At 43.5% G+C, this 27805-nt stretch overlaps 1 protein-coding gene across 1 annotated transcript; it reads right to left on the bottom strand.

The window, feature by feature from the left end:
• Positions 1–7176: 7176 nt before the first annotated feature.
• LOC124134227 (sushi, von Willebrand factor type A, EGF and pentraxin domain-containing protein 1-like) lies at positions 7177–26049 on the bottom strand. The gene is made up of 14 exons (XM_048381471.1): positions 25731–26049; positions 22323–22422; positions 21498–21674; positions 20167–20340; positions 19863–20030; positions 18058–18231; positions 17754–17921; positions 16791–16970; positions 14982–15139; positions 14638–14728; positions 14287–14415; positions 13526–13615; positions 12556–12735; positions 7177–10323 (listed from the first exon to the last, which is right to left on the bottom strand). Exons 1-14 carry the CDS (start codon positions 26019–26021, stop codon positions 10211–10213), a joined length of 2193 nt encoding a protein of 730 aa, XP_048237428.1. The 5' UTR covers positions 26022–26049; the 3' UTR covers positions 7177–10210.
• Positions 26050–27805: the final 1756 nt, after the last annotated feature.

The raw sequence follows: 27805 nt of genomic DNA, 5'->3' as shown, positions 1-27805 counted from the left end.
TCGTAGAACTTGATATCTTACCCAAGGTCAGAACAAGATGAAGGTCTTGCCCGTTCCCAACCAAGGGACATTGTACTTGTGTGTGAAAGTGCGATATCACATGTTTTATAGGCCGAGAGTGAACAGTTATTGCCACCTAGAACGGAATCATCAAACCGGAACTGACGCTCGAGTAAAGTGTTAATGGCATGGCCTTGCCCAGATTGGCCTGCAGAGCTACTTGCCATTATATATAGAATCATGTTTAGTATAGCGCGGAAAGTAATGAGTGGTTCTCTACATTAATGAGAGTTTGAGCAGTAGATAGTCCTTGCAGCATATAGATGACACATCGCAGGAGACGTTCCCACAGGCCCGACGTTACCGTTTGACAATTACACATTTGTCGTTTGTAGAACCAGATGTCACGCGGATGTGTGTGGTTACCTTTTCAGTCATAATGCATTCGTCTCAATTCGCATATAGTCTTAGACAAGTAAAGATGATCTGATCTATGGCCTTGTCCTGCATGGTTTTAACGGATACAAGGCGACAACCTGTCCACCCTACAGAATCAATAGGACCAGGATCAAGAACATGTGTGTTAATGTAAGACTAGTCGTCAGAAGCACGTGGCACCGAGGTGATGTTTATCAAGGACATGTGTGTTTATGAATTCTGATGCCGTCAGAAGCACGTGACACCGAGCCGATGTTTATCAAGGACATGTGTGTTTATGAATTCTGATGTCGTCAGAAGCACGTGGCACCGAGGTGATGTTTATCAAGGACATGTGTGTTTATGAATTCTGATGCCGTCAGAAGCACGTGGCACCGAGGTGATGTTTATCAAGGACATGTATGAGAATGTGACGCTAGTCATGAGAAGCACGTGGCACGGAGGTTGTATGTACCAAGGGACACTGTTTGTGTGAGGCAACCGTGGAATGAGTTGACATCGAAGTTAGTTTTGGCTCAAGGACGTGTGTGCTTGAGCTGGCAGCCACAAGGGGGCGCCACCGGGGGTACACACAACAGTCGCCGTCATGTTTTCTTCATCTGCGTGTTGTTTAACGCCGCACTAAGCAATATTCCAGCTATATAACGGGGGTGTGTAAATAATCGAGTCTGGACCACGCAATCCAGTGATTGACACCATGAGCATCGATCTGCGCAATTGGGATACGATGACATGCATCAACCAAGTTAGCGAGCTGACTAACCGATCGCGTTAGTCGCTCCTTCTGACAATCATAGTCGCCTTTTGCGGAAAGCATGGGTTGCTGAAGACCCACTCTTCCCCGGATCGTCACGGGTCTCGCCGTCATGTGATGATCGGTATCTGGGTATCTGGTGGTGGACGTTTTGGTGTAATTGAATGTTGTGTTAAAGTGAATAAACATCCACATTGTGAGATGGACGAAGCCATTGTTGTAATTTCTCTGTCATTGAAAACTGATATTCATGGAATCCCCACTTGCACGTCTGGTATATATAATACCACAGCTACCGTTCATGGAGTTAATAAATAATGAGACTAAACGTCACAATGAAAGTCATCCAATATCTCGATTAACCCACTTGTGTGCGTTGCAGTTTATGTACACAAATGCATACTGGCTCTCTATTATGATGGATTTGAAACAAGTACATATGGAGACGAACTGTCTCTGGCATTGACAACTGTGGTGGGCGCCAGGGGTTCGAGTAGATTCTACTAGAGATACCATATACTGTCATCACTACATCTGTATTGAGGTCGACTTGAGGTAAGAGGTTACAAGTAGACCTTCAGTGTATATATTAATAGAAGTTCGTACATTGTAGACCGCCTCCGTGGTCTAGTGGTAGAGCGTCCGCCCGGAGAACGGTAGGTCCGGGGTTCAATTCCTGGCCGCGTCATACCAAAAGACGTTAAAAGATGGTACTTGTTGTTACCCTGCCTGGTGCACTAAGGGGCTAAAACAAGGACTGATCGGCTCGGAGTCGGTATACTGTGTCTGAGTGGTAGATTCTAGATTCGAGTAGATTCTACTAGAGATACCATATACTGTCATCACTACATCTGTATTGAGGTCGACTTGAGGTAAGAGGTTACAAGTAGACCTTCAGTGTATATATTAATAGAAGTTCGTACATTGTAGACCGCCTCCGTGGTCTAGTGGTAGAGCGACCGCCCGGAGAACGGTAGGTCCGGGGTTCAATCCCTGGCCGCGTCAAACCAAAAGACGTTAAAAGATGGTACTTGTTGTTACCCTGCCTGGTGCACTAAGGGGCTAAAACAAGGACTGATCGGCTCGGAGTCGGTATACTGTGTCTGAGTGGGGCATGTTAAACTGCGGCATGGAATCTCAGTGCTAGCACTATAAATCGGCATCAGTCCGGACTAGTACAAGCAACCACACACACGCAAACACAGATGCACACACACACACATGTGCATGCACGTCACTCTATAAGTGATGCAAAGTGAAGTTATTTTAAATTTTAGATAAGATGTCAGTGGCTAATACATGTATATCATTGGACAATTTCTGGAGGGCTTACTGTCAGAGAGATTAGTGAGTGAGTTAGATTTAACGCCGCTTTTAACAGTATTCCAGTTATATCACGGCGTGTCAGCTTAATGTGGGAGGAAAACCCGAAGTGATGCAGGTCTCAGACGTTTACCACTTCGGTGAAACCCACCAGCACTGGTATGGTGCTGACAAACCTAGAAACATAATCGGGGCGAACCAGGATTCGAACCCACAATCATAGGTTTCTGGCGTGCCCAAGGGACGCAACTCTGCACAGCGAATCGCGGCGCCTTAGACGACTGGCCCACCCGTGCCCCCAATTTCTGGGAAGTTGACGGATGACATTAGTTAACAGTCTTAACAACGGTATAAGGCTGTTCACCGAAACGCCGCTGTAACATAAGAAATAAAATACGAGTGGGAGTTGTTTATCGTACAATGAAACAATTTAGGGAGAATAAACTATAAGGTGCCTAGCCCCAAATGGTTTATTCTCCCAGCTGTAAACAAAGATCACGAGTCGTTAATTTCTTATATGAACATTATGTACAGCCTCTTTAAGGATGATGATAAAATATTTACCCGTATTTAAATAATGATGACACCCTGAAGAGAGTCTCCGACCTCGGCAATGTCTGGTGGATTTGGTATTGGTATTTCCCACATACTCTCACAATCCTCACATCGATAATCTGTTCCTTTTTTCTCCCTGTACCGATTGTCATATCTCTCTCGGGACCGTTCGGCCACTGTGTTTATCTGCGTTGCCCAGCTAAATGTATGGGGCACAACTCTCAAGACACTTCCCTCTAAAGAAAACCCATTGTCCAATATACGACGTCATCAAGTTGCCAGCGCATGTTCGAATATCCAGAAATGACGTCTTGATAGAACAATGTCTTAAAACGGTTCGTTTTTCTTTGTTCTTTTCGATTTATCGTGAAGCTGTCTTATATAGTATAATAAAGAAGTTGTTATCCATGAATGTTTTGTCTACTTTGACGTACGCTACAGTTACAATGGACGAGCGAGCGACTGAATGAGTATGGTTTTACGCCGCTTTTAGCACTAGACCCGTAACCTCATGTCAACAGACTCCAGAAAGTGTCTTCATGCATTGTACCCATGGGGGAATCGAACCCGGGACTTCATCTTGGCGAGTATACGCTTCAACCACTGTGCTATCCCACAACCCTAGACTATTGCAGGATTAATAGGTCGAGTTAATATTCCTGAAATATATGTCATTGGTCAGTGTTTGAACGTTTCATTTGACATTACAAAATGAGGAATGTCACTGGGTTACAAAGGTACACAGGACTGCTTCACCACTGGTGACGCCTCCGTGTTATAATGGTAGAGCGTCCGCCCGGAGAGCGGAAGGTCCAGGGTTCGATGCCCGGCCGCGTCATAGCAAAAGACGTAAAGATGGTAATTGTTGTTACCCTGTCTGGCGCTCGGCAATGCAATGTATCTATTTTTAATTCCCTAATTCTTCTTACGATTCTCTTCTCATACATATTCTGAAAATGTTGAGCCAATGTCTTGAACGAATTCTGTTTCTATTACAAAACATTTAGGTTCTATTTAGTACCTTATTATTTTTTATGCTTAGAGTATGAATAGAGATTAGCTTGGTTGGGTGCCCTGGAGGTTATCCATTTTTCATGACTTACATTTTCACAACTTCTGCAAAGCACGCTGCACGCACGCACTTTATTTGTAAAACATAAGTTCGTGTATTATAAAATAACCATGTAAATAATTACTGAAATTGAATAGTTTCTATCTTTCAATGTCTGTGTATGTTTTAATTTTCATTGCACACACCTGCAACGTTCTAGGCATCAATTGGAATAAATCAAATGCTTAATATAATATTTCGAAAAGTATGTTTATTTGTTAATATCGGACGTGTGTATTTCTTTAGCACATGGTTGTGTCTAATCAATCTTTCTTGTCTAACTATTATGATTACGCATTCAGTTAAAGAATCAAATCTTCTCAAATGAAATTTTCGAGATCAGCCATATTCTGTTTACTAGGCGTCATACCAAAAGATGGTACTTGTTGTTACCCTGTGTCGCACTCAGCATTAAGGGGCTAAAACAAGGGCTGGTCGGCTCGGAGTCAGTAAACTGTGTCTGAGTGGGGTATTCATGTTAAACTGCGGCATGGTATCTCAGTGGGCTAGCACTAGGCTATAAATCGGCATCCATCCGGACCAGTACAAGCAGCCACACACACACGTGCATGCCAGGCGCTATATTAAAGTGCAACAATCTGTGACGCGACGTCAAACCACATTTCACCTCACCCACCTCACCTCACCACTGGAATCAGTGACATTCTGACTCCACCCCCCCAAGGAATCAACAAGAGTCCGCCTGCTCTGTCTGGGGATATCTTTCAACTTTAGTTGCCAGGCAACGTCAGAGGGTTAGGATTACGTCATCGTACACGCCTTCACGTTCGGCCGACATATGTATAACTTGGTTCACCCCAGCTAACACACGACGTTGTCACAACGTAAAATACAACATTACCACAACGTCAAATACAACGTTCCCTCAACGTAAAAATACAACGTTCCCACAACGTAAAATACAACGTCATCACAACGTTGTGACGACGTGAATATGACGTAACACAACGTTAGGCCATGACGTTGTGACAACATAAATGGGAGTCCACAGAATAACGTTATATCCACAACGTTACCACAACGTTACCACAACGTTATCACAACGTCGTTAGCTGGGACGGTATCTTGAGACAGTGTCATTTAAACGCCGATACAACCACAGTTAATAACACGTTACTGGGAACATATAGCAAATGTTACAGTTTGATTCAACTGCGTCCAGCTGTAAGAACCCGTGTCAATAAACAGTATGATAATAAACATGATTGTTTTCTGTGCAAACTAGAGGTTGATTTCAGAATTAAAATAAAAATGTTTTGTTCTGACATGTTTTGGTTCAAGAGGACACACGTGCACTCGCATCTAACCATCGACCCGCGACATGCATCATGGGAAGGGTACTAATGGCTGTTGACCTCATGCGTAAGATACTTAATGTCAGCAGTCATATACTTCATTCCGAATATCAGTTTCTACCTTCTGGCCGCCGACTGTGCATGCCGATGCTAAAAAACAGGACCCGGAAATCACTGCTGAGATATGAGCAAATACACTTCAAAAACCATTCCTTGTCGTCAATGTGATAGTGAACAATTTTCTCCATGTTGTTACTCGTGGTTATATTTGTAATTTTCTTATTTGCTTATGTACATATTTTAATATCACAAATTATCTTGTAGTATCAACAATATTGAGATATCGAGTCTGAAGATCCAGAAATGAAATGAAAGTCTAATTGAAAATTCTTCAAATAAAAGTAGAAACGACATAGTATTTCTCAAGTTACAGACCGCTGTCAATGTTTGCATTCAACATTTCACATGTTTGTCGTCAGTTCTTTTTCCGATAAGAAGTATTTACAGAGCTGTGAGCACACAGCAATACAGATATAGTGCTGGTCTCAAACGGTGAATAATTAACGAGCGGAGTACATCCTATAGTGGACACAGCGCTACTCTGCGGCCCCTACAAACACGAATATTGAAAAGATAAAAGACGTGTGGCTAAAACAACAGACATTTAAACATTTGGAAGACGCAATTGCACATAGTTACATTCAATTTGTTGTCAGACAACTTTTTCCTATAATATCAAAACATGATGAATTGTCTGATTTGCTACTGTTAACATATTTATATATGTCCAATAAGCAGACAGCGACTACAGCTTTGGCATGGCGTATACATGTTAACATCTAAGCCAAGAAATTCTATTTTAGCCAGCTTGGACATATTCCAACAGCGTGACGATACAAACGTCCAAATACTGAGTCCTTGACTACAGTGAATCTTACTTAGTGGAGTGAGTGAGTGAGTATGGTTTTACGCCGCTTTTAGCAATATTCCAGCAATATCACGGCGGGGGACACCAGAAATGGGCTTCACACATTGTACCCATGTCGGGATTCGAACCCGGGTCTTCGGCGTGACGAGCGAGCGCTTTAACCACTAGGCTACCTGTCCGCCCCCTGACTAAGTGGAAGTCAAAACGTTCAGTTACCTTCCACTGAGATGTCAGGAATGAATGACCATGGCAAACGATATTTCTTATCAAGCTGAACCCGTGAACAATAAACTTCCTTTTAAAAGAGAAATACATATGATTTCGTTTGTCTTGGTCTTTGTAATCCATGACTACACGTACATGGGTCTTCATTAAGATTGCGAATATGAAAGTGATCGTAACCCGTGGGGACTGGAGGAGAACAGGCCTCCAGCAACCTGGCCTGGTCAGACTTAGTGGATTGCCTCTCACAATATTGATCACTGGATTGTCTGATCCAGATTATTTACGGTCCGCCGTCATAGCTGGAATATTGTGGCATAAACTACACAACCACCCCAAACCAACCTCCCCCTAGGACATTGAGCCAGTAAGTATATAGTTCCCCAGGGTGATTGTTGTATTTGAAGTTGGTGGATGCCTGGACACAAACAAGGACGCAGAGACTTGCAGAGTACTACAACAAGCATGAACAAATGACACGATACTCGAAAACATCTCGTTGAAAGGGAGAATGAAAGCACAATGAAAAATAGATAAGGTTCTTTTAATCTGCATAAATACATTACTCTAACAATGATAATGTCAAACAACTACCTGAATTTCTCATATCAATTTTGCCATATCACCAGTGCTTCTGGTTGAAACGTGTGTCTGTCATACAATACCCTAATTTACGCCAGATTGTCATCGACTGACGTCGTATTCCACTGGGAACTACAGCAACCGAAAAGTCAAATCGACATTTATGATGACATAGTTGTATACATTACTCTACCGTGACGGAATGAATTTCAACTCACTGTTATATGAATTCACTGTTAAGTAGGCCTGATTTACATGGACTGATTTTCCATGTAAAGTTCGCAAAAAACGAATTCCAGTTCTATAGCTGGCGTTGTGTGTGACTTGAGCGGCTTCCTTGATCTCATCTCAACAATACCACAATGAGTGAAGGTAGATCACAACACCTCACACAATTCCTGTAAAGAACAGCTCGTGCAATTGGGTTCTCTGTTAAATGTTCATGTACATGGGCACCAGATCAACTGATGATGTAGATGTCACGGGTGTGTTGAGACACCAGATCAACTGATGATGTAGATGTCACGGGTGTGTTGAGGGGCAAGAGAGACTGATAATGTAGATGTCACGGGTGTGATTAAGGGCACCATAACAACTGATGATGTAGCTGTCACGGGTGTGTTGAGGCACCAGATCAACTGATGATGTAGATGTCACGGGTGTGTTGAGGGCACCCTATCAACTGATGATGTAGTTGTCACGGGTGTGTTGAGGCACCAGATTAACTGATCATGTAGATGTCACGGGTGTGTTGAGGCACCAGATCAACTGATGATGTAGATGTCACGGGTGTGTTGAGGCACCATATCAACTGATGATGTAGATGTCACGGGTGTGTTGAGAGGCTAGAGAGACTAATGATGTTGACGTCACGGGTGTGATTAAGGGCACCCTATCAACTGATGATGTAGATGTCACTGGTGTGTTGAGGCACCAGATCAACTGATCATGTAGATGTCACGGGTGTGTTGAGGGCACCCTATCAACTGATGATGTAGTTGTCACGGGTGTGTTGAGGCACCAGATCAACTGATCATGTAGATGTCACGGGTGTGGTGAGGGCACCCTATCAACTGATGATGTAGTTGTCACGGGTGTGTTGAGGCACCAGATCAACTGATCATGTAGATGTCACGGGTGTGTTGAGGGGCTAGATAGACTGATCATGTAGACGTCACGGGTGTGTTGAGGGGCTAGGGAGACTGATGATGTAGACGTCACGGGTGTGTTGAGAGGCTAGAGAGACTGATGAAGTAGACGTCACGGGTGTGTTGAGGGGCTAGATAGACTGATCATGTAGACGTCACGGGTGTGTTGAGGGGCTAGGGAGACTGATGATGTAGACGTCACGGGTGTGTTGAGAGGCTAGAGAGACTGATGATGTAGATGTCACCGGTGTGTTGAGGGGCTAGTTAGACTGATGATGTAGATGTCACGGGTGTGTTGATGGGCTAGGGAGACTGATGATGTTGACGTCACGGGTGTGTTGAGGGTCTAGAGAGACTGATGATGTAGACGTCACGGGTGTGTTGAGAGGCTAGAGAGACTGATGATGTAGATGTCATAGGTGTGTTGAGGGGCTAGAGAGATTGATGATGTAGATGTCACGGGTGTGTTCTGGTGTTAGGGAGACTGATGATGTAGACGTCACGGGTTTGTCGAGAGGCTAGAGAGACTGATGATGTAGATGTCATAGGTGTGTTGAGGGGCTAGAGAGACTGATGATGTAGACGTCACGGGTTTGTACAGGGGCTAGAGAGACTGATGATGTTGACGTCACGGATGTGTTGAGGGGCTAGGGAGACTGATGATGTAGATGTCACGGGTGTGTTGATGGGCTAGGGAGACTGATGATGTTGACGTCACGGGTGTGGCTAGAGGCTTGAGAGACTGATGAAGTAGACGTCACGGGTGTGATCCGGGGCTAGGGAGACTGATGATGTTGACGTCACGGGTGTGTTGAGGGGCTAGAGAGACTGATCATGTAGACGTCACGGGTGTGTTGAGGGGCAAGAGAGATTGATGATGTAGATGTCACGGGTGTGTTAAGGGGCTAGGGAGACTGATGATGTTGACCTCACGGGTGTGTTGAGGGGCTAGAGAGACTGATCATGTAGATGTCACGGGTGTGTTGAGGGGCTATGGAGACTGATGATGTTGACGTCACGGGTGTGTTGAGGGGCTAGAGAGACTGATCATGTAGATGTCACGGGTCTGTTGATGGGCTAGGGAGACTGATGATGTTGACGTCACGGGTGTGTTGAGGGGCTAGGGAGACTGATGAAGTAGACGTCACGGGTGTGTTGAGAGGCTTGAGAGACTGATGATGTAGACGTCACGGATGTGTTGAGAGGCTAGGGAGACTGATGATGTTGACGTCACGGGTGTGGTTAGAGGCTTGAGAGACTGATGATGTAGATGTCACGGATGTGTTGAGAGGCTAGAGAGACTGATGATGTAGATGTCACGGGTGTGTACAGGGTCTAGAGAGACTGATGATGTAGACGTCACGGGTGTGTTGAGGGGCTAGAGAGACTGATGATGTTGACGTCCCGGGTGTGTTGAGAGGCTAGGGAGACTGATGATGTTGACGTCACGGGTGTGTTGAGGGGCTAGAGAGACTGATGATGTAGACGTCACGGGTGTGTTGAGAGGCTAGGGAGACTGATGATGTAGACGTCACGGGTGTGTTGAGGGGCTAGAGAGACTGATGAATTAGACGTCACGGGTGTGTTCTGGTGTTAGGGAGACTGATGATGTTGACGTCACGGGTGTGTCGAGAGGCTAGAGAGACTGATGATGTAGATGTCACGGGTGTGTTGAGGGGGTAAAGAGACTGTTGCACCTACGGGCCTTGCTGAGTGATGACGTAGATGTCACGTGTTTGGATCATGTATATATTACAGAGTTGTTTTTCAAGCATGTAGGTCCTTTTTGGTGGGTTGCCAGCACGTGACAAGACGCCGTCCATGTTGTCCTGTCTAGACATTAGTCCAGCCGACATTGCAACAAGCGGCGACAGCTTTAGGGGGTGTATCTGAGCCCGACCTTGCCAGTCCGTTCACAGCAACGCAGCTGTCGACACCGCTCACGTCTGGAATGTAACAAAACATAGATCAACTTCCACTTCTCCGTAGGGTTAACAGGCAAACAGGAGCTCGTACGAATATGAGTAAGTATAAATATTAACAAGCTTCTCATCCCACAAACATTGCGTATTAGTCTTAATATTATGATGACCTAGCCCAATATCGCCCCAATGCCCAGTGTAGGATGTGTACTTCACACAATATCCGGGGTTCTCTGACACATCTCATATATCTATGCAAGCTTATTCATGTTTTGAAAGTGTTTTTGTACTTTGATGTCTTAGTTTAGTTTTAGTATTATGTTGAAATTTCTCATACATTCATGGTCATTTTTGCCATCTCATTAATTGTACTTACTGGTTGTAAATGTTTTTGGTACCTTTGGGGGGGGGGGGGGGGGGCTATATAGCGGGTGGCCCAGTCGTCTAAGGCGCCGCGATTCGCTGTGTAGAGTTGGGTCCCTTGGGCACGCAATAAACCTGTGATTGTGGGTTCGAATCCCGGTTCACCCCGATTATGTTTCTAGGTGTGTCAGCACCATACCCGTGCTCGTGGGTTTCACCGAAGCGGTATTCGTCTGAGACTTGCATCACTTCGGGCTTTCCTCCCACATGAAGCTGACATGTCGTGACGTAACTGGTATACTGTTAAACCCAACTCACTCACTCACTCACTCACCTTTGGATACTCTATGTTCAGGCTTGTATTTTGGTACTTACATCCTCTGCATTGGTTCAGTAGCTAGTCTGGTACTTGTGGTTTCCTTATCTTAGCTCTCTGCACTTTACTATTCTCACGGACTAGTCATCCACGAGAGGTTGTTTTTCACCGACGTCCGCGCGACCCGTTTAATAGCCATGGTAATAGCAAGTATACAGAAGCTTAGTGATCATTGTCGGTGTCAAGTGAGTTTTTGATACTTTAGATTGTCCTCTTTAGTTACATTTAGCTGATAAAATGTGAACTTTTACTACGTTTCCTATTATTAGTTTATTCTTACCATAGCTTCGCTCCGTGAAACACATTGAATGGTCTGTCGTGTTTTCGGAACATAACATTGATAGATGAGAGAAGTTTTCTTGCAGGTTACGGAAAGGGGCGAGTGGTGACGAATGTTTCAGACTATGAAATCTCGGAAATACAATCTCATGAAAATCAGGTCTTAAAGTACTCTCGGAAATGAGGAAAAAATGCTTTTCTGACTATATAGGTAATACATACGAATCACAGGGGTATGAAATAGCATATATCCAAATAACGCCAATCTACCTAATCTAGTCTTTCCTAACCTATACTGTGATAAGCCTTAAATAATACTTTTACAAATAACCTGATGATAAACTTATTATCTGCGTGTTGTCATTCATGTATGAAACTGGCCTTTTGCCTGAGGTAATGATCTAACACCTGTCCGGAGGTGATGACCTCACACTGGCCCATGCATTCTCACAGGTGCAAATGTCACCTGCGTTCGGGGTGGCCTCAAAATATTGCTGTTATTGTACTTTCTTGAGATATGCGTTGACGGGGGTAGCAATTAAGACATGTATTGCATAATAATTGCTTGGAAAGATGATGAAATTGTTAAAAGCTATAAAACTGGAGAATATTAGAAGGTTAAGGTTTTTTTAATCAAAAAGTATTTGGTTTCCTGCATACTATTTCTGTGGCCAGCATTTGACTTAGCTGATGACGTTTCTGAATCTGTAGTATCACCCGCAGTACAATAAGTGGTGCAGCAATGCTGACATGCACGGCGTCACGCTGGCGGCACTGACGTTCTCTTTCAAGAACGTGACCTTCAGCCGTTTGCCCTTCCTCTGGTGTGGTTACAACCCTTTGACATGTGTGAGTTTGCAATTTGTGTTGTCTTGCCACGAACCCTTTACAGTTATCCAAGATAGACTCAAGAGTGTTGAGCTCACAATGTCTGACTGGCGTAGTTAAGACAACTTGACCGGGTTGTGCTGCCAGAAATTTGTTTTGTACCTTATTGTTTTCATTTTCAGGTTAAATTTGTCCTTGAGTTGAACTTGCGTTTCAGATGGCCTGAGGTCGTCATTGCAGGATGTCAGGCATTCCTACATGGTCGCCTTATAGACTACTCATGGTTGGCGCGACAGTATCTGGTTCCCGGACGTTAGCGGAAGCGAAAACTAAGACCTGATTTTAATGGCGGAAATAGTTCTAAAAGCGGCTAAAAGCAACACTCCCTCGCTCTAACCGTCTGTACTCACTCTCGATGTAGGCGCCTCTATTCCCTGCGTTTGGCGAGAAGCTCATGCAACCAGTCATAGTGTAGCCACTCAGACATGAAACCGAGGCTGTATCCCCAAGACCACTCCCAGTCACCTCCGACTCCACCCAGATACAGTTGAGGTTGGGGGCCGAGCAACATATTGTGGTTCCAAAAACGCCTTCAATGAATTGTACACAATCTGTGATAATACAGCGGTAACAGAGTATCGACGACTGTAGAACTTTAACACCACGTTTGTACGTTTGTAATGAGGTAAGTCCCAATATTTGTCTTTAAGGACAGCTTCATAGGACAAAGTTTAAAATGTTTTATTTCATGACTCCAGGGAGAGGAAGGTGGAACTGACCGAGGTACTGAAGTGAGATTTGAATCCCATTTCTTGCATCGTCAGTGTACTACGTTCCCCAATCACCCATGGGCACGGCGGGCAGGAGGTGGAGAAATACGCCTGGAAGTTAAAGGAGCTCTACTCTGTGCTTTGAACCCTACGGCTGCTATACATTGTAGCGATGAGTAGATGGCCGCAACCCTGAGCTTCTGAGCGCTCACTGGCTGAAGCGTCAATATGCACGGGTGATAACACAGGAGGAAGTTGTGTAATTAACTGTCAGATATTGACACTGACTTCTGCTGATAATGATGTTCAATGAAGGGGAGGCTATACCGCTATCAGACCCCTGCAGATCAGGGGTACAATAGGTCTTCAGCGTCTGCTTGCTGTAAAAGGTGACTATGCTTGTTGTAAGAGACGACTAAGAGGATCGGGAGGTCAGGCTCGTTGACTTGGTTGATGCATGTCATGGTATCCCAATTTCGTGGATCGATGCTCATGATGTTAATCACTGGTTTGTCTGGTACAGACTCGATTATTTACAGACCGCCGACATATAGCTGGAATATTGCTGAGTGCGGCGTTAAACAAGAACAAACAAACAAAGAAAATATACCGTCATCGGGTCCATTGTTTTGTGCAGTGCAGCCGCCAGCCGTCAGGAACACGCCATCGAACTGTCCATGCCAGTGGCTCACAATGCAGCCTTAATAAGGAGAATGAAAACACTGTCGGTAGTTTGTCTTACAAATGACTGGACATCTCATTCACATCCACAGAATATACAACATAAAAAGTCATATAAGCATATATGTCAAAGAATTGGTTGCTTCCTGTATACCCAATGAATGAATAATTATATAGATTTCCGATTTGTCCCGGATTTAACGAATCGATCCTATTAGTCCATAGATGTCTCAAGACAAGATGGTCAAGTGGAGACGGCAAAAATGGGCTCAGGGTGTGGGTGATCTGTGGGGAATATGGCAGCGAGTTGTCAGCAGTCTGACGTGACTGAACCGTTCTTGTCGGACCTTATGTCTCTGTGTACCGCGGTCATTGACCCCGCTGGTTCAGACACGTATAAGGAACACGGATGGCCCAGTCGTTTATGGGGCCCGTATATGGCACCGCAATTCGTTGTGCAGGGTTGCGTCCCATAGGCGTGCCAGAAAAGGGTTCGAATCCCATTTTCTTTTACGTTTCTCCACAACTGTACCATGTTGCGGCAGATGCACTTTCGATAAACGTCTAAGACCTGCACACTTTCGTCCCGCGCCATCTGAATTGGCATGGTGTTTCTGAAAAATTGTTCAAAGAAGCGATTTACTCATTCACTCATACCAATATGGAAAATTAGCATTGCAAACTGCTTGCCTGTGGGCCAGTAGCCGTCCTTGCAGGTCCTGCTTGTCTGGGCATTGTCGGCCTTGTCTGTGTATGGCATCTGGAGGTACTCGCACTTGAGACCAGCCATGGAGCAGCATCGGGCGTGACCTCGCACAGCTACGGCAGAAGAAGGATATCATGAGGTCCCATACATGCTTAGTGGGAAGGGGTTTCGGCGTTTTCCTCATATGTAACTAGTCAGCTTCAGCCATGTACGACTCATGTGGGTCAACATGCATACATCCTAACTAATGTACATGTGTCATTTGGGCATCACTTGGAGCATATCGATGTCTGACTGTTCACAAATGTTCGTTCAGTAAAAGACAATGTACTCACGCCCCGTGGCCTGCCAGCTGTTTACGGCATTGCACACTACCTTCCCGTCCACCACCACAATCGCCTGACCGTCGGAGTAAGGCTCGTTATTCTACAAGAAATCAATACTAATAAAACAAAAAACAAACAATCCACTCAATCAACTGATATTCAACCGTTTTCTGAGAAGGGAGTATTCAGTTGCATCAGTCGGATTACTTGAAAGGTTCACAAACACCATGAAATAGACTTGATGACAACGTGAAGCCTTCTCCGCCTTTAACAGGGCACCTCCACTGAAGGAGGTCCTCTGAAAAACGAGTTATCAATATCGTCACGAAAAAGTCAATGTGTCATTTACGCACGTCCAGCAAACTTGAACACCCAGTTACAATCTCAGTATTCTGGCACGGAGCCGGCGCCAAAGCATCATCGGCAACAAGTGACGGCCCAGACACCCGATCCTCACACACCAACGACGTCGACGTTCCTGCTGATGAATCTGTTTCCAAATCCTGCAGATCTGTTGGAACACACAGACATATATTCACAGAGCAAAATCGGGGATGACTGAGTGAGTTGGGTTTAACGCCGCTTTTAACAGTATTCCAATTATATCACGTCGTGTCGGCTTAATGTGGGAGGGTAGCCTGATGTGATGCAGGTCTCAGACGTTTACCACTTTGATGAAACCCACGAGCACGGGTTTTGTGCTGACAAGCTTAGAAACATAACCGGGATTCGAATCCACAATCATAGGTTTCTGGCGTGTCCAAGGGACGCAGCTTTGCACAGCGAATCGCGGCGAAAACCCGTAGTGGCAAGTTAGAATTTTTTTACATGCAAATAGGTGGACCTTTTCGATATCATTAAATTGTTTTAATCTCCATATTTCAGCAGCGTAAAGTAAAATTGGGTTAATTGTAACATAAACAATCTTAAAGAATGACTTGTAACTTTTATCACCAAGGATATGTTAATATACCAAATAAAACCGTTATGGCCTGAACTGATGCTTCTCTTACATGAATAGACCAAGTGAGATATTTACAGTGGGTAGTCACATTCAAACGTTCACCTTTAAGGGACAATTTTTCATTTTTGGCAAGTTTGCAACATTTTTTAATACAATAATTTTAGTTTTGACTTCAGTTTCCATTTATCACAGTAATTTTCTAAGACATCAGTTTACTTAAATTACCTGCTGTGCTTGAGAACATGATAAAATCAAATAATAATAAAAAGAGTTGAACGACATCTGGATGTAATTGAATGCCGTTTGTACTATTGTTATGGATTTCCGATTTCATTTATGACTCAAAATACATACTTGGCGGACGCCAAATTTGCATTTAAACACATCAGACATTAAACCCTTAAACACGTTTCAACTTTTTCATATATATACTACATAATAACTTCGACATTTTGGAACTAAGTCCACGTGCAGTAAATAATCTCCATAGTTTACACCTGTGTATAGAACCAAATGCTTTGGAAAAGTCAACAAATAATCCATAAAACTCCCCCCTTTTTTGGTGATATAGCGCTGTATCAGAGATTGCAACATAAAGACATTACCAACTGTTGAGTAACCTTACCTAAATCCAGCCTGTGATTCAGAAATTGTATCCATGGTGTTAGCCCAAGACACAAGTCTCTTGTTAAAAGAAAATATTTTACTGAAGATACACAAGACAGTTATCTCTCTGTAGTTGTTTACATCATTAGAATCACCTGCTTTATGAAGCAGAATACAAATACCATTAGACCATGTTTCTGAGAAGTATCCCTCTTCAAACATCACATTAAATAACAATTCTAGGTATGGGACAAGAAGATCAGCCGAAATGGTGTCATCTATTCCTGGAGAGTTGTTACATTTTAAATGATGGATGTTGTTTAACATTTCGACTTTTGTTGTAGGCATTTTTGAGAAAATTATCTGTAATATTTTTAGTGACATCATCATTGGTACAGTCATCTTGTAAAATACTAGGAAAGTCGTCCGGCACAGTTGATGCCATAGTCAAGATGCTGATGTCAGTTTGCGCAAACTGTCGCTGGTGACTACATGGTTCTCATCTAACACACCTGGCCCATTCTTAGTGTAGCCATCTTTACGACAACCCAAACATTGCGAGGCCCTCGTGCCTCCTACAAACTGGACGTACCGGTACACTGTAACGTGGGCTCGCTCCAGGCGCCGTTGTCTTGGCACGTAGATGTTGCTGTTCCCGAGGACGTCGTCTTCCCCAACTGACAGGCAAAGATAGCAGAGCTGCCGTATGTGCTGTAGTTGTAGTTGACGGGATCAGCCACAGAAGTCGACACGGGCGTCTGGCAATCCACCACTAGCAGTGACAAGTTGGGTACTTATTGGAAATGTCTCGATGGCAGAGCCGACTTATTGACGTCTTTATGTCAACGCAATGTTTCAGTACAGGCACTTTTATCGAGCAAGTACTGAAACGATTCTTTGAAGTAATATAGAAGTTGATGTCAGACATCTTTATGGATCATACAGCCTCTAAATAGCAACACAATAACATGAACATTCCGATGATTATGATAATTGTTGTATAATAGTTGTATGTTAAAATTAAAATACCAATCCAGAGAAAGTATACACTGGTAGACTGGGAAAACTTTTGATACCTTAGCTAAAGGAAACTTAATTCAGGGTTTTCAAACGATTTGCCAAACAGATCAAATGGTATCAGAGAGAGGGGTCTTGGAATTGGGGCTGATGGGGGCTACGAAGGTTTATATTGCAAGCACGACCAGCTGCAGCCGACTGAAAAAAATCATCTCAGGGATAAACTTAAACGATGGCAACGTTCACACCTGCCGAACGTACAGTAGCTGCCACGTGGGACTACTACCTCCATGAATTGGGGCTATAGTGTCATCCCTCAACTTCAGAGAAATGCCTATCAAACAATACATTTTCTCGTTTTCGTCTTGTAATCAGTCAAAGTCGATGTATGCTCTCTTCTGATCAGTATAGTTTGGAAGGTATTCTGCCATCTCAGCATATCCTCAAACACAAATAAATGTCACATTTGTAAATATTTTTAGCATTATCTTTCTGCTTGGAACTAGTAACTTGTATATGGTCGCAGGTGACGACATACCTGTGCATGCTACACTTGATGTGGACCAGGAGCCATCGGCCTGACAGGTGCTTGTCCCGCTCCCTGTGTAGCCAGTCACGCAGATGTATGTGGCCGTGGCTCCGTATTCCGTGGAAGGAGCAGACACATCCATGTTGGTTTGAGAAGATGGAGCCCCACAGTCTACAACTAGGAGAATACAATTTACATCAGTTTACTGTTACTCGTTGAGTTATTTAATTGTCACAAACACATTTACACAACATAGATTTAGGTAAGGTTTTACAAGTCACAAAAGTTTATTTGAGATTTCAAAAGTAAACACCTGTGCATGATAAACTTGGTATGGACCAGGCGCCATTTGCCTGACAGGTGCTCGTCCCCGCCCCGCTCTCTGTGAAGCCAATCAAGCAGGTGTATGTGGCCATGGCTCCATACAACGACGTAGACGCTGTCCCGGTCATGTTAGGGAGTACAGGAGGGGATCCACAGTCTGTAGCTACACACACAAAATACAAGGGACATAGAAGTTTATTCTGAGAAGGAAAGACGGTGTGAACATTGGTGACCTACTCCAAATACTCAATAGAAGGATGTTTTGTACTACGCTATACTCCTGTCCACTTAGTCTCAGTCTCATGGTAGGGTTGCCCAGCTACATTAGCTGCTACATAAGTTGTTTCAGTTAATGGTATTCAGGTGGGTGGAGTAGGTCGGCCACGAATGTACGGGGGAGTTTACGAGTGCTTTGTTTGCTTGTTGTTTAACGCCGCACTCAGCAATATTCCAGCTATATGACGACGGTCTGTAAATAATCGAGTCTGCACCAGACAATCCAGTGATTGCCATCATGACCAATGATCAACGCAATTGGGATACGATAACATGCATCACCCAAGACGGCGAGCCTGACCACCCGATCCCGCTAGTCTCCTCTTACGACAAGCATAGTCACCTCTTACGGCAAGCATGGGTTGCTGAAGACCTATTCTAACCCGGATCTTCACGGGTCGGGGAGTTTACGAGTGATGTTACATGTGTTATCATTTTGCGATGATCGTATTGTGAAGAAATCGTGATTGACATAAGAAACTATGCCGTCGAGGCACTTTTACACGCATAGGAAACCTCATGTGACGTCATCTGTTGTTTTCGGTTGTTTCTGGTATTCGTATGATGACCTTAGATTATCTTTAAGCGTTGTTTGTGGGAGTAACATAACTACGATTAATGATCACGTCCATCTTTAACAGGCTTGTTCAACTCTATATCATTTACCCGTATCTCTGCTGAAATAGTCTTCACAAAGATTGTAATACCTTGTTCCGGGTCTGGTAGTAAACGTTTACCTTCACTGTGATAACATGTCATACACTGATTAACGTTTCTTGAAATATATAGTTCCCCATCCTGGGATGTCCTCGTTGATGTCGAGCTTGCTGCCACTGAGTATAGAACGACAGGATTTTGAAGCCTTGACTTTGATATATTAAAAGCTTTGTTTGGAATATGCAATAAAATATGCTGTTTCTTGTTGTTGAAAATTATCTGAAATCTGCAATCGTACGATTTCGTAAACATACTATTTGTCTTTCATATTTTTGAAAGAAAGGGCTGCGCGCTCATTTTTGTCACGAGAAACGCGTTGAAAGAAGCTGAAAAAGAACCCGCAGATACTGCTTCTGCACCCAATAATTTTTTATGGATATTGGACAAATTTTCACTATTTAAAATTTTCTGAAATCTGCAATCGTATGATTTCGTAAACATACTATTTGTCTTTCATATTTTTGAAAGAAAGGGCTGCGCGCTCGTTTTTGTCACGAGATACGCGTTGAAAGAAGCTGAATAAGTACCCGCAGATTCTGGGACTACTACCTCCATGAATTGGGGCTATTGTGTCATCCCTCAACTTCAGAGAAATGCCTATCAAACAATACATTTTTTCGTTTTCGTCTTATAATCAGTCAAAGTCGATGTATGCTCCCTTCTGATCAGTATAGATTGGAAGGTATTCTGCCATCTCAGCATATCCTCAAAAACAAATAAATGTCACATTTGTAAATATTTTTAGCATTATCTTTCTGCTTGGAACTAATAACTTGTATATGGTCGCAGGTGACGACATACCTGTGCATGCTACACTTGATGTGGACCAGGAGCCATCGGCCTGACAGGTGCTTGTCCCGCTCCCTGTGTAGCCAGTCACGCAGATGTATGTGGCCGTGGCTCCGTATTCCGTGGAAGGAGCAGACACATCCATGTTGGTTTGAGAAGATGGAGCCCCACAGTCTACAACTAGGAGAATACAATTTACATCAGTTTACTGTTACTCGTTGAGTTATTTAATTGTCACAAACACATTTACACAACATAGATTTAGGTAAGGTTTTACAAGTCACCAAAGTTCATTTGAGATTTCAAAAGTTAACACCTGTGCATGATAAACTTGGTATGGACCAGGCGCCATTTGCCTGACAGGTGCTCGTCCCCGCCCCGCTCTCTGTGAAGCCAATCAAGCAGGTGTATGTGGCCATGGCTCCATACAACGACGTAGACGCTGTCCCGGTCATGTTAGGGAGTACAGGAGGGGATCCACAGTCTGTAGCTACACACACAAAATACAAGGGACATAGAAGTTTATTCTGAGAAGGAAAGACGGTGTGAACATTAGTGACCTACTCCAAATACTCAATAGCAGGATGTTTTGTACTACGCTATACTCCTGTCCACTTAGTCTCAGTCTCATGGTAGGGTTGCCCTGCTACATTAGCTGCTACATAAGTTTTTTCAGTTAATGGTATTCAGGTGGGTGGTTAGTCTCCTCTTACGACAAGCATAGTCACCTCTTACGGCAAGCATGGGTTGCTGAAGACCTATTCTAACCCGGATCTTCACGGGTCGGGGAGTTTACGAGTGAAGTTACATGTGTTATCATTTTGCGATGATCGTATGGTGAAGAAATCGTGATTGACATAAGAAACTATGCCGTCGGGGCTCTTTTTGTCACGAGAAACGCGTTGAAAGAAGCTGAATAAGAACTCGCAGATTTTGCTTCTGCACCCAATTATTTTTGATCGATATTGGATATATTTTCACTATTTAACATTATCTGAAATCTGCAATCGTATGATTTCGTAAACATACTATTTGCCTTTCATATTTTTTCAAAGAAAGGGCTGCGCGCTCGTTTTTGTCACGAGAAACGCGTTGAAAGAAGCAGAATAACTTTCGGGCGTATGTATTTTAATGCGCACTCTCCAGGAAATCTTTCATTTTTTAGGTATCGTTTGTAAGAGATTCATTTTCGATGACAGAATTTAAGAATGACATTACATAAAAACAACGTTATCACGATTGTGTTTCGTGATGGTAAAAATTCTGTATTGGGAATAAACAGCCTTGCATAAACATTATGTAATGTTTATTCCTAAGATATTTACCATCCAAAACACACTCGTGCGGTGACTTCTACTTCTTACCCCGACAGACCCGTGAAGGTCCGGGGTAGAATAGGTCTTCAGCAACCCACGCTTGCAGTAAAAGACGACTATGCTTGTCGTAGAAGGCGACTAACGGGATCGGGTGGTCAGGCTCGCGGACTTGATTGAAGCATGTCATTGTTTTCCAGTTTCGTGGATCGATGCTCATGATGCCAATCACTGGATTGGCTGGTCCAGACCCAATTATTTACAGATCGCCGTAATACAGCTTGAATATTGCTGAGTGCGACGTTAAACAACAAACAAAAAACAAAAATCTTACCCCGACAGATCAGGGTGGGTTTGATCCACATTGTGTTTGTGCAGGAGCTGACTTCATGGCCTCCTGCAGCCTCATACCCGACCCCACACCCGTATACTGCTGTCACACCAGATGTGTGGTACATCACCGACTCCACAGTCATGCCGGCATATGTCGGGGGATCATTGCACTTGATTGCTGTGGAGAGAATACACGGGTCAGGTTGTCTTTCCTTAAACCAGCATAAGATTTGAACTGCTTCCTAGCAAATGAATGTGTCATGAACTGCCCCCTTGCAATGAGTGAGTGAGTGAGTGATTGTTGTTTTACGCCGCACCAGCAATTTTGCAGCCATTCACGACGATTACAATGCGTGCTATGACACACCAGCATATATAACCAAAGGTATTGCATTAATTAAGTTCGGGTAAAAGTGCAAAAATACTCTCTTTACTTGGGAAAAAATTATTTGTAACTGACTTTAAGGTTGCAAGTTTATTGTCTAGTGTTTATCTTAACAGTGAAGGACAATCAGAACGTAGGGCATATTCGTACGTTTCCCTTTTTTTAATTTGCACATGTTAGTTGATATGTGTACCGTCGTTCCATATACTTGTTTGTGTATTTCGCCTGTGTCACAACCAGTGGTCCCCCCCCCCCCCCCCCCCCCCCCCCAAGAGTGGAGAAAAACAAGCAAACATTGTCCTAGGACGTGTTCAATGTGCACAGATGGAAATATGGAAATGGATTGATATAGCATTATGGCATTTTGAATTAGGGCTATTTACAGAACAAATATTTAAAGCCATTAACATTGTTTGAGAAATCCACATTACAAATGCTCACCGTGTTTATAGTTGAGGCAAATGAAGGAATCTCCAGACTGGGTCGTTACACAATACTGCTCCTCCATGCAGGGCCGTGATCGACACAGCTCCTTTGGAACCTGGGACGGAACATGAAGAGATCGTACAGCAACGAAAGTGACGGATTGTAGTGACACAATAGAGGGATAGGAGCTGTAGTGCCACGCACTGTGACGGACGGTAGTGAGACAAATGAGAGATAGGAGCTGTAGTACCACGCACAGTGACGGACGGTAGTGACACAATAGAGGGATAGGAGCTGTAGTGCCACGCACTGTGACGGACGGTAGTGAGACAAATGAGAGATAGGAGCTGTAGTACCACGCACAGTGACGGACGGTAGTGACACAATAGAGGGATAGGAGCTGTAGTGCCACGCACTGTGACGGACGGTAGTGAGACAAATGAGAGATAGGAGCTGTAGTACCACGCACAGTGACGGACGGTAGTGACACAATAGAGGGATAGGAGCTGTAGTGCCACGCACTGTGACGGACGGTAGTGAGACAAATGAGAGATAGGAGCTGTAGTACCACGCACAGTGACGGACGGTAGTGACACAATAGAGGGATAGGAGCTGTAGTGCCACGCACTGTGACGGACGGTAGTGAGACAAATGAGAGATAGGAGCTGTAGTACCACGCACAGTGACGGACGGTAGTGACACAATAGAGGGATAGGAGCTGTAGTGCCACGCACTGTGACGGACGGTAGTGAGACAAATGAGAGATAGGAGCTGTAGTACCACGCACAGTGACGGACGGTAGTGACACAATAGAGGGATAGGAGCTGTAGTGCCACGCACTGTGACGGACGGTAGTGAGACAAATGAGAGATAGGAGCTGTAGTACCACGCACAGTGACGGACGGTAGTGACACAATAGAGGGATAGGAGCTGTAGTACCACGCACAGTGACGGACGGTAGTGACACAATAGAGGGATAGGAGCTGTAGTGCCACGCACTGTGACGGACGGTAGTGAGACAAATGAGAGATAGGAGCTGTAGTACCACGCACAGTGACGGACGGTAGTGACACAATAGAGGGATAGGAGCTGTAGTGCCACGCACTGTGACGGACGGTAGTGAGACAAATGAGAGATAGGAGCTGTAGTACCACGCACAGTGACGGACGGTAGTGACACAATAGAGGGATAGGAGCTGTAGTGCCACGCACTGTGACGGACGGTAGTGAGACAAAAGAGAGATAGGAGCTGAAGTGCCACGCACTGTGACGGACGGTAGTGAGACAACAGAGGGATATAACTCCCTATACTAATGAAGATGAGCTGAACACTGAGCTTCAGCGTAATTATCAATAGTATGCTTTATTTACAGATGATATAGAGTATAGTATGTCAGCCGTAAATCTGATGTTCGTAAGAACGGCATTTCAGCAGTACATCTGATATACGTATAGAACGGTATGTGAGTAGCACATCTGATGAAAGTATATCTGGTGTACGTATGGTATGTCAGTAGTACATCTGATGTACGGATAGAACGGTATGTCAGCAGTACATCTTGTGTAGGTATAAAAGGGTATGTCGGCAGTACATCTAATGTACGTATACAACGGTATGTCAACAGTAGATCTAATTTACGTATAGAACGATATGTCAGCAGTTCATCTGTTGTTCGTATAGAATTGTATGTCAGCAGTCCAACTTATGTTCGTATATCTGATGTACGTAAAGAATGGTATGTCAGCAGTACATCTGATGTACTTATAGAACGGTATGCCAATAGGACATCTTATGTACGTATAGAACGGTATGTCAATAGGACATCTAATGTACGTGTAGAACGGTATGTCAATAGGACATCTAATGTATCTATAGAACGGTATGTCAATAGGACATCTTATGTACGTATAGAACGGTATGTCAATAGGACATCTAATGTATCTATAGAACGGTATGTCAATAGGACATCTAATGTACGTATAGAACGGTATGTCAATATGACATCTAATGTACGTATAGAACGGTATGACAATAGGACATCTGTTGTTCGTATGGAATTGTATGTCAGCAGTCAAACTTATGTTCGTATATCTGGTGTACGTATAGAATGGTATGTCAGCAGTACATCTGATGTACGTATAGAACGGTATGTCAATAGGACATCTAATGTACGTATAGAACGGTATGTCAATAGGACATCTAATGTACGTATAGAACGGTATGTCAATAGGACATCTAATGTACGTATAGAATGGTATGTCAATAGGACATCTAATGTATCTATAGAACGGAATGTCAATAGGACATCTAATGTACGTATAGAAAGGTATGTCAATAGGACATCTTATGTATCTATAGAACGGTATGTCAATAGGACATCTAATGTACGTATAGAAAGGTATGCCAATAGGACATCTTATGTACGTATAGAAAGGTATATCAATAGGACATCTAATGTACGTATAGAAAGGTATGTCAATAGGACATCTAATGTTAGTATAGAACGGTATGTCAATAGGACATCTAATGTACGAATAGAACGGTCTGTCAATACTACATCTAATGTACGTATAGAACGGTATGTCAGCAGTACATCTAATGTACGTATAGAACGGTATGTCAGCAGTACATCTAATGTTAGTATAGAAAGGTATGTCAGCAGTATATCTGATGTACGTATAGAACGGTATGTCAGCAGTACATCTAATGTACGTTTAGAACGGTATGCCAGCAGTACATCTAATGTTAGTATAGAAAGGTATGTCAGCAGTATATCTGATGTACGTATAGAAAGGTATGTCAGCAGTACATATAATGTACGAATAGAACGGTCTGTCAATACTCCATCTAATGTACGTATAGAACGGTATGTCAATAGGAGATCTAATGCACGGATAGAACGGTATGTCAATAGGACATCTAATGTACGTGTAGAACGGTATGTGAGCAGTCCATCTGATGTCCGTATAGAATGGTATGTCAGCAGTTCATCTGGTGTACGTAGAGAATGGTATGTCAGGAGTGCAACTGGTGTATGTACATCTGGTGACCTATAGAACGGTATGTCGGCAGAACATCTGATGTACATATTGAATGGTATGTCAGCAGTGCAGCTAATGTACATATAGAATGGTATGTCAGGAGTGCAACTGGTGTACGTATATCTGGTGACGTATGGAGCAGTATGTATGCAGTACATCTGATGTACGTATAGAACGGTATGTCAGCAGTACATCTAATGTACGTTTAGAACGGTATGTCAGCAGTACATCTGATATACGTTTAGAACAGTATGTAAGCAGTACATCTAATGTACGTTTAGAATGGCATGTCAGCAGTACATCTAATGTACGTTTAGAATCTCATGTCAGCAGTCCATCTGATGTACGTTTAGAATGGTATGTTTACATGTGAGGAACCCACCTGATCCGACAGTTTGTGAAATTCGGTGTACAGGGACACCCCGCTCGCCGCTGGGGTGTTGGAAAACATGCTGAGCTCACATCTGCCGGAGTTAGGATGGAAGTTGAACGCAGTGCACACCGTCACTGCCGCACATAGGTTATAACACTGTTGATAGGTGTTCACATCAGAAGTAAAGAATATCGCGTCCGTTGTTCCACTGACCGCAAGTAATCCACCACTTCCCGAGGAGATTTGACAAAATGCTATGTGTAAAACAAGAAGAAGAATGTTCTGAAACTTTCTTGCCATTGTGAACGGATGTGTGTGTTCTCCCTTAACCGCGCTGCAGCGGAGTGAGTGATGCCTTGTATTGACGTAGCCACTATGTCCTCTATTGATTAGTGGATCACATCTACTGATCATGTGTAGTCAGTGTGTCCCACGCGTCAGTGTAGTTGTAGCCAGAAATCGAAGCATTCTGTTTTGTAGCAGGTGTGAGCTTGTATTATTCAGTGGGATCACTTTGTGCACACAAACTATTAAGTTTCGACATCTGTTAAAGTTAAAACCTATTTGTACGTCACGGGACCCGGCTTTGTCAATTTTTAACAGACTAAGTGTATTAAAGTGACAGTAACCTTCATTAACTAATGTGTCGTTAGGCCTAAGATGGTTCGCTAAATCATCAAGTCGCTGACTGTACATGCAGAGAACGTACACAGTATTAGTTACGTCAAAGGTTTCCTTCCTGAATAGCATCTCAGTAACACTTAATCGCATAAGAAACGTCGCATCATGAGAGGTATCAAAAACGATATTTTGAAATAGGCACGAGCGTGACTAGGGTCATCTGAGAAAACCAATTCTTTGCAGGCATAATTCGCCAAATGCTGTAGAATGTTGTGCCAGAGTTGGGGCGGGCAAGTCATTACATATTTGCGTTGATCACGGACACACATTTACTGTACACTGATAGTACCAAGCGATTGATAACCGCAGTTTGGATCTGGACCCATAACCGTCCTCCCTACGGTTCTCTTTCATGATGCATACACCTGCAAACAGTTCTCCACGCAACACCCTGGCTCCGCCATCTACAGTAGAAATGCAGTAGTGTCAGTAGAAATGCAGTAATGCTGACAATGCAGGGCTCATTGCAGACGTTCCTGGCGTCAGACGCCATGGGCAGTGTCATCACTAATGGATGACTTGGTTGATTGCAAGTCATCATATTCCGACGACATAGGACTTGCTCATTCATATCAATCATTGGTTTGTTTGGTCCAGACTCGATCATCGACAGGATGCAGCGGTATAGCAACAACACTCCAAGTCTTTATTTACCAAAAGGGTAAAACCCCGATTGCTTGTTTGAGAGGCCACTTCAATAAACATAAAGGTTTAGTAATAATATTAAAGTAAATGAGTTAATTATCTGTTGTTAGTTTTAAAATACGTATTTGTGCATTAAACTGTCTCAATTATATCCACTTTTAAATCATTGAGTACATGTAATTTAACTAATATGTATAGTTAAATAAGTGGAGTAAGATTGAACACAGTTTTAATTGGCAAGCGCTTTCAACTTTAGAGTACACACATTTGTGTATGTGCATATTTTAATCAATATGTGTAATTAGGTCCCCAGCAAGTACAAAGGCTTCATCCATTACAACCTCCAGGTAAGAGGCAGACTAGTACAGGTGTATTCATCTATGCTCGATGTCAAGTGTGTAACAAACGGGAAGACTGCTCTGCGTGAGTCAGACGAAGTTGGTTTATATACATACGACCCCATCACTTGCACCAACATTAGAGTCGGGACATTTGGACATGATACAGATAATGTCACTAGGATGCTGGTGATGGCTAGGAAGGTCGCACTGTGTACCCAGCACTTGGTGGGTGGGGATCAGGTGAAAGGACGTAATTGCTTTTCAGTTTATTAAGTAAAAACACATATTGACACATAGTGTCACATTCCAAGCTTGAGTACATCTGTAGATCTAACCTTTCAAAATAACGAACTCTTTAAAATAAGAATAATGTTTAAAGGGGTGTTGAACCTACCTCAGTGCGTGTTTATAATGGAT

The sequence above is a fragment of the Haliotis rufescens genome, unplaced genomic scaffold (genome assembly GCF_023055435.1).
Source record: "Haliotis rufescens isolate VD_foot unplaced genomic scaffold, xgHalRufe1.0.p SCAF_1, whole genome shotgun sequence".
Classification (NCBI taxonomy): domain Eukaryota; kingdom Metazoa; phylum Mollusca; class Gastropoda; order Lepetellida; family Haliotidae; genus Haliotis; species Haliotis rufescens.
This window is presented reverse-complemented; position numbering and strand designations above follow the sequence as displayed.

Excerpts from the sequence above, each read along its gene's own strand:
- LOC124134227 (XM_048381471.1), bottom strand. The coding sequence starts at position 26,021 with ATGGCAAGAAAGTTTCAGAACATTCTTCTTCTTGTTTTACACATAGCA. Across the intron at positions 16,971-17,753 it reads ATCAAGTGTAGCATGCACAG|TGGTGGATTGCCAGACGCCC; the intron begins GTATGTCGTCAC and ends TGTCACTGCTAG. Across the intron at positions 15,140-16,790 it reads GCCCACGTTACAGTGTACCG|ATCTGCAGGATTTGGAAACA; the intron begins GTACGTCCAGTT and ends GTGTTCCAACAG.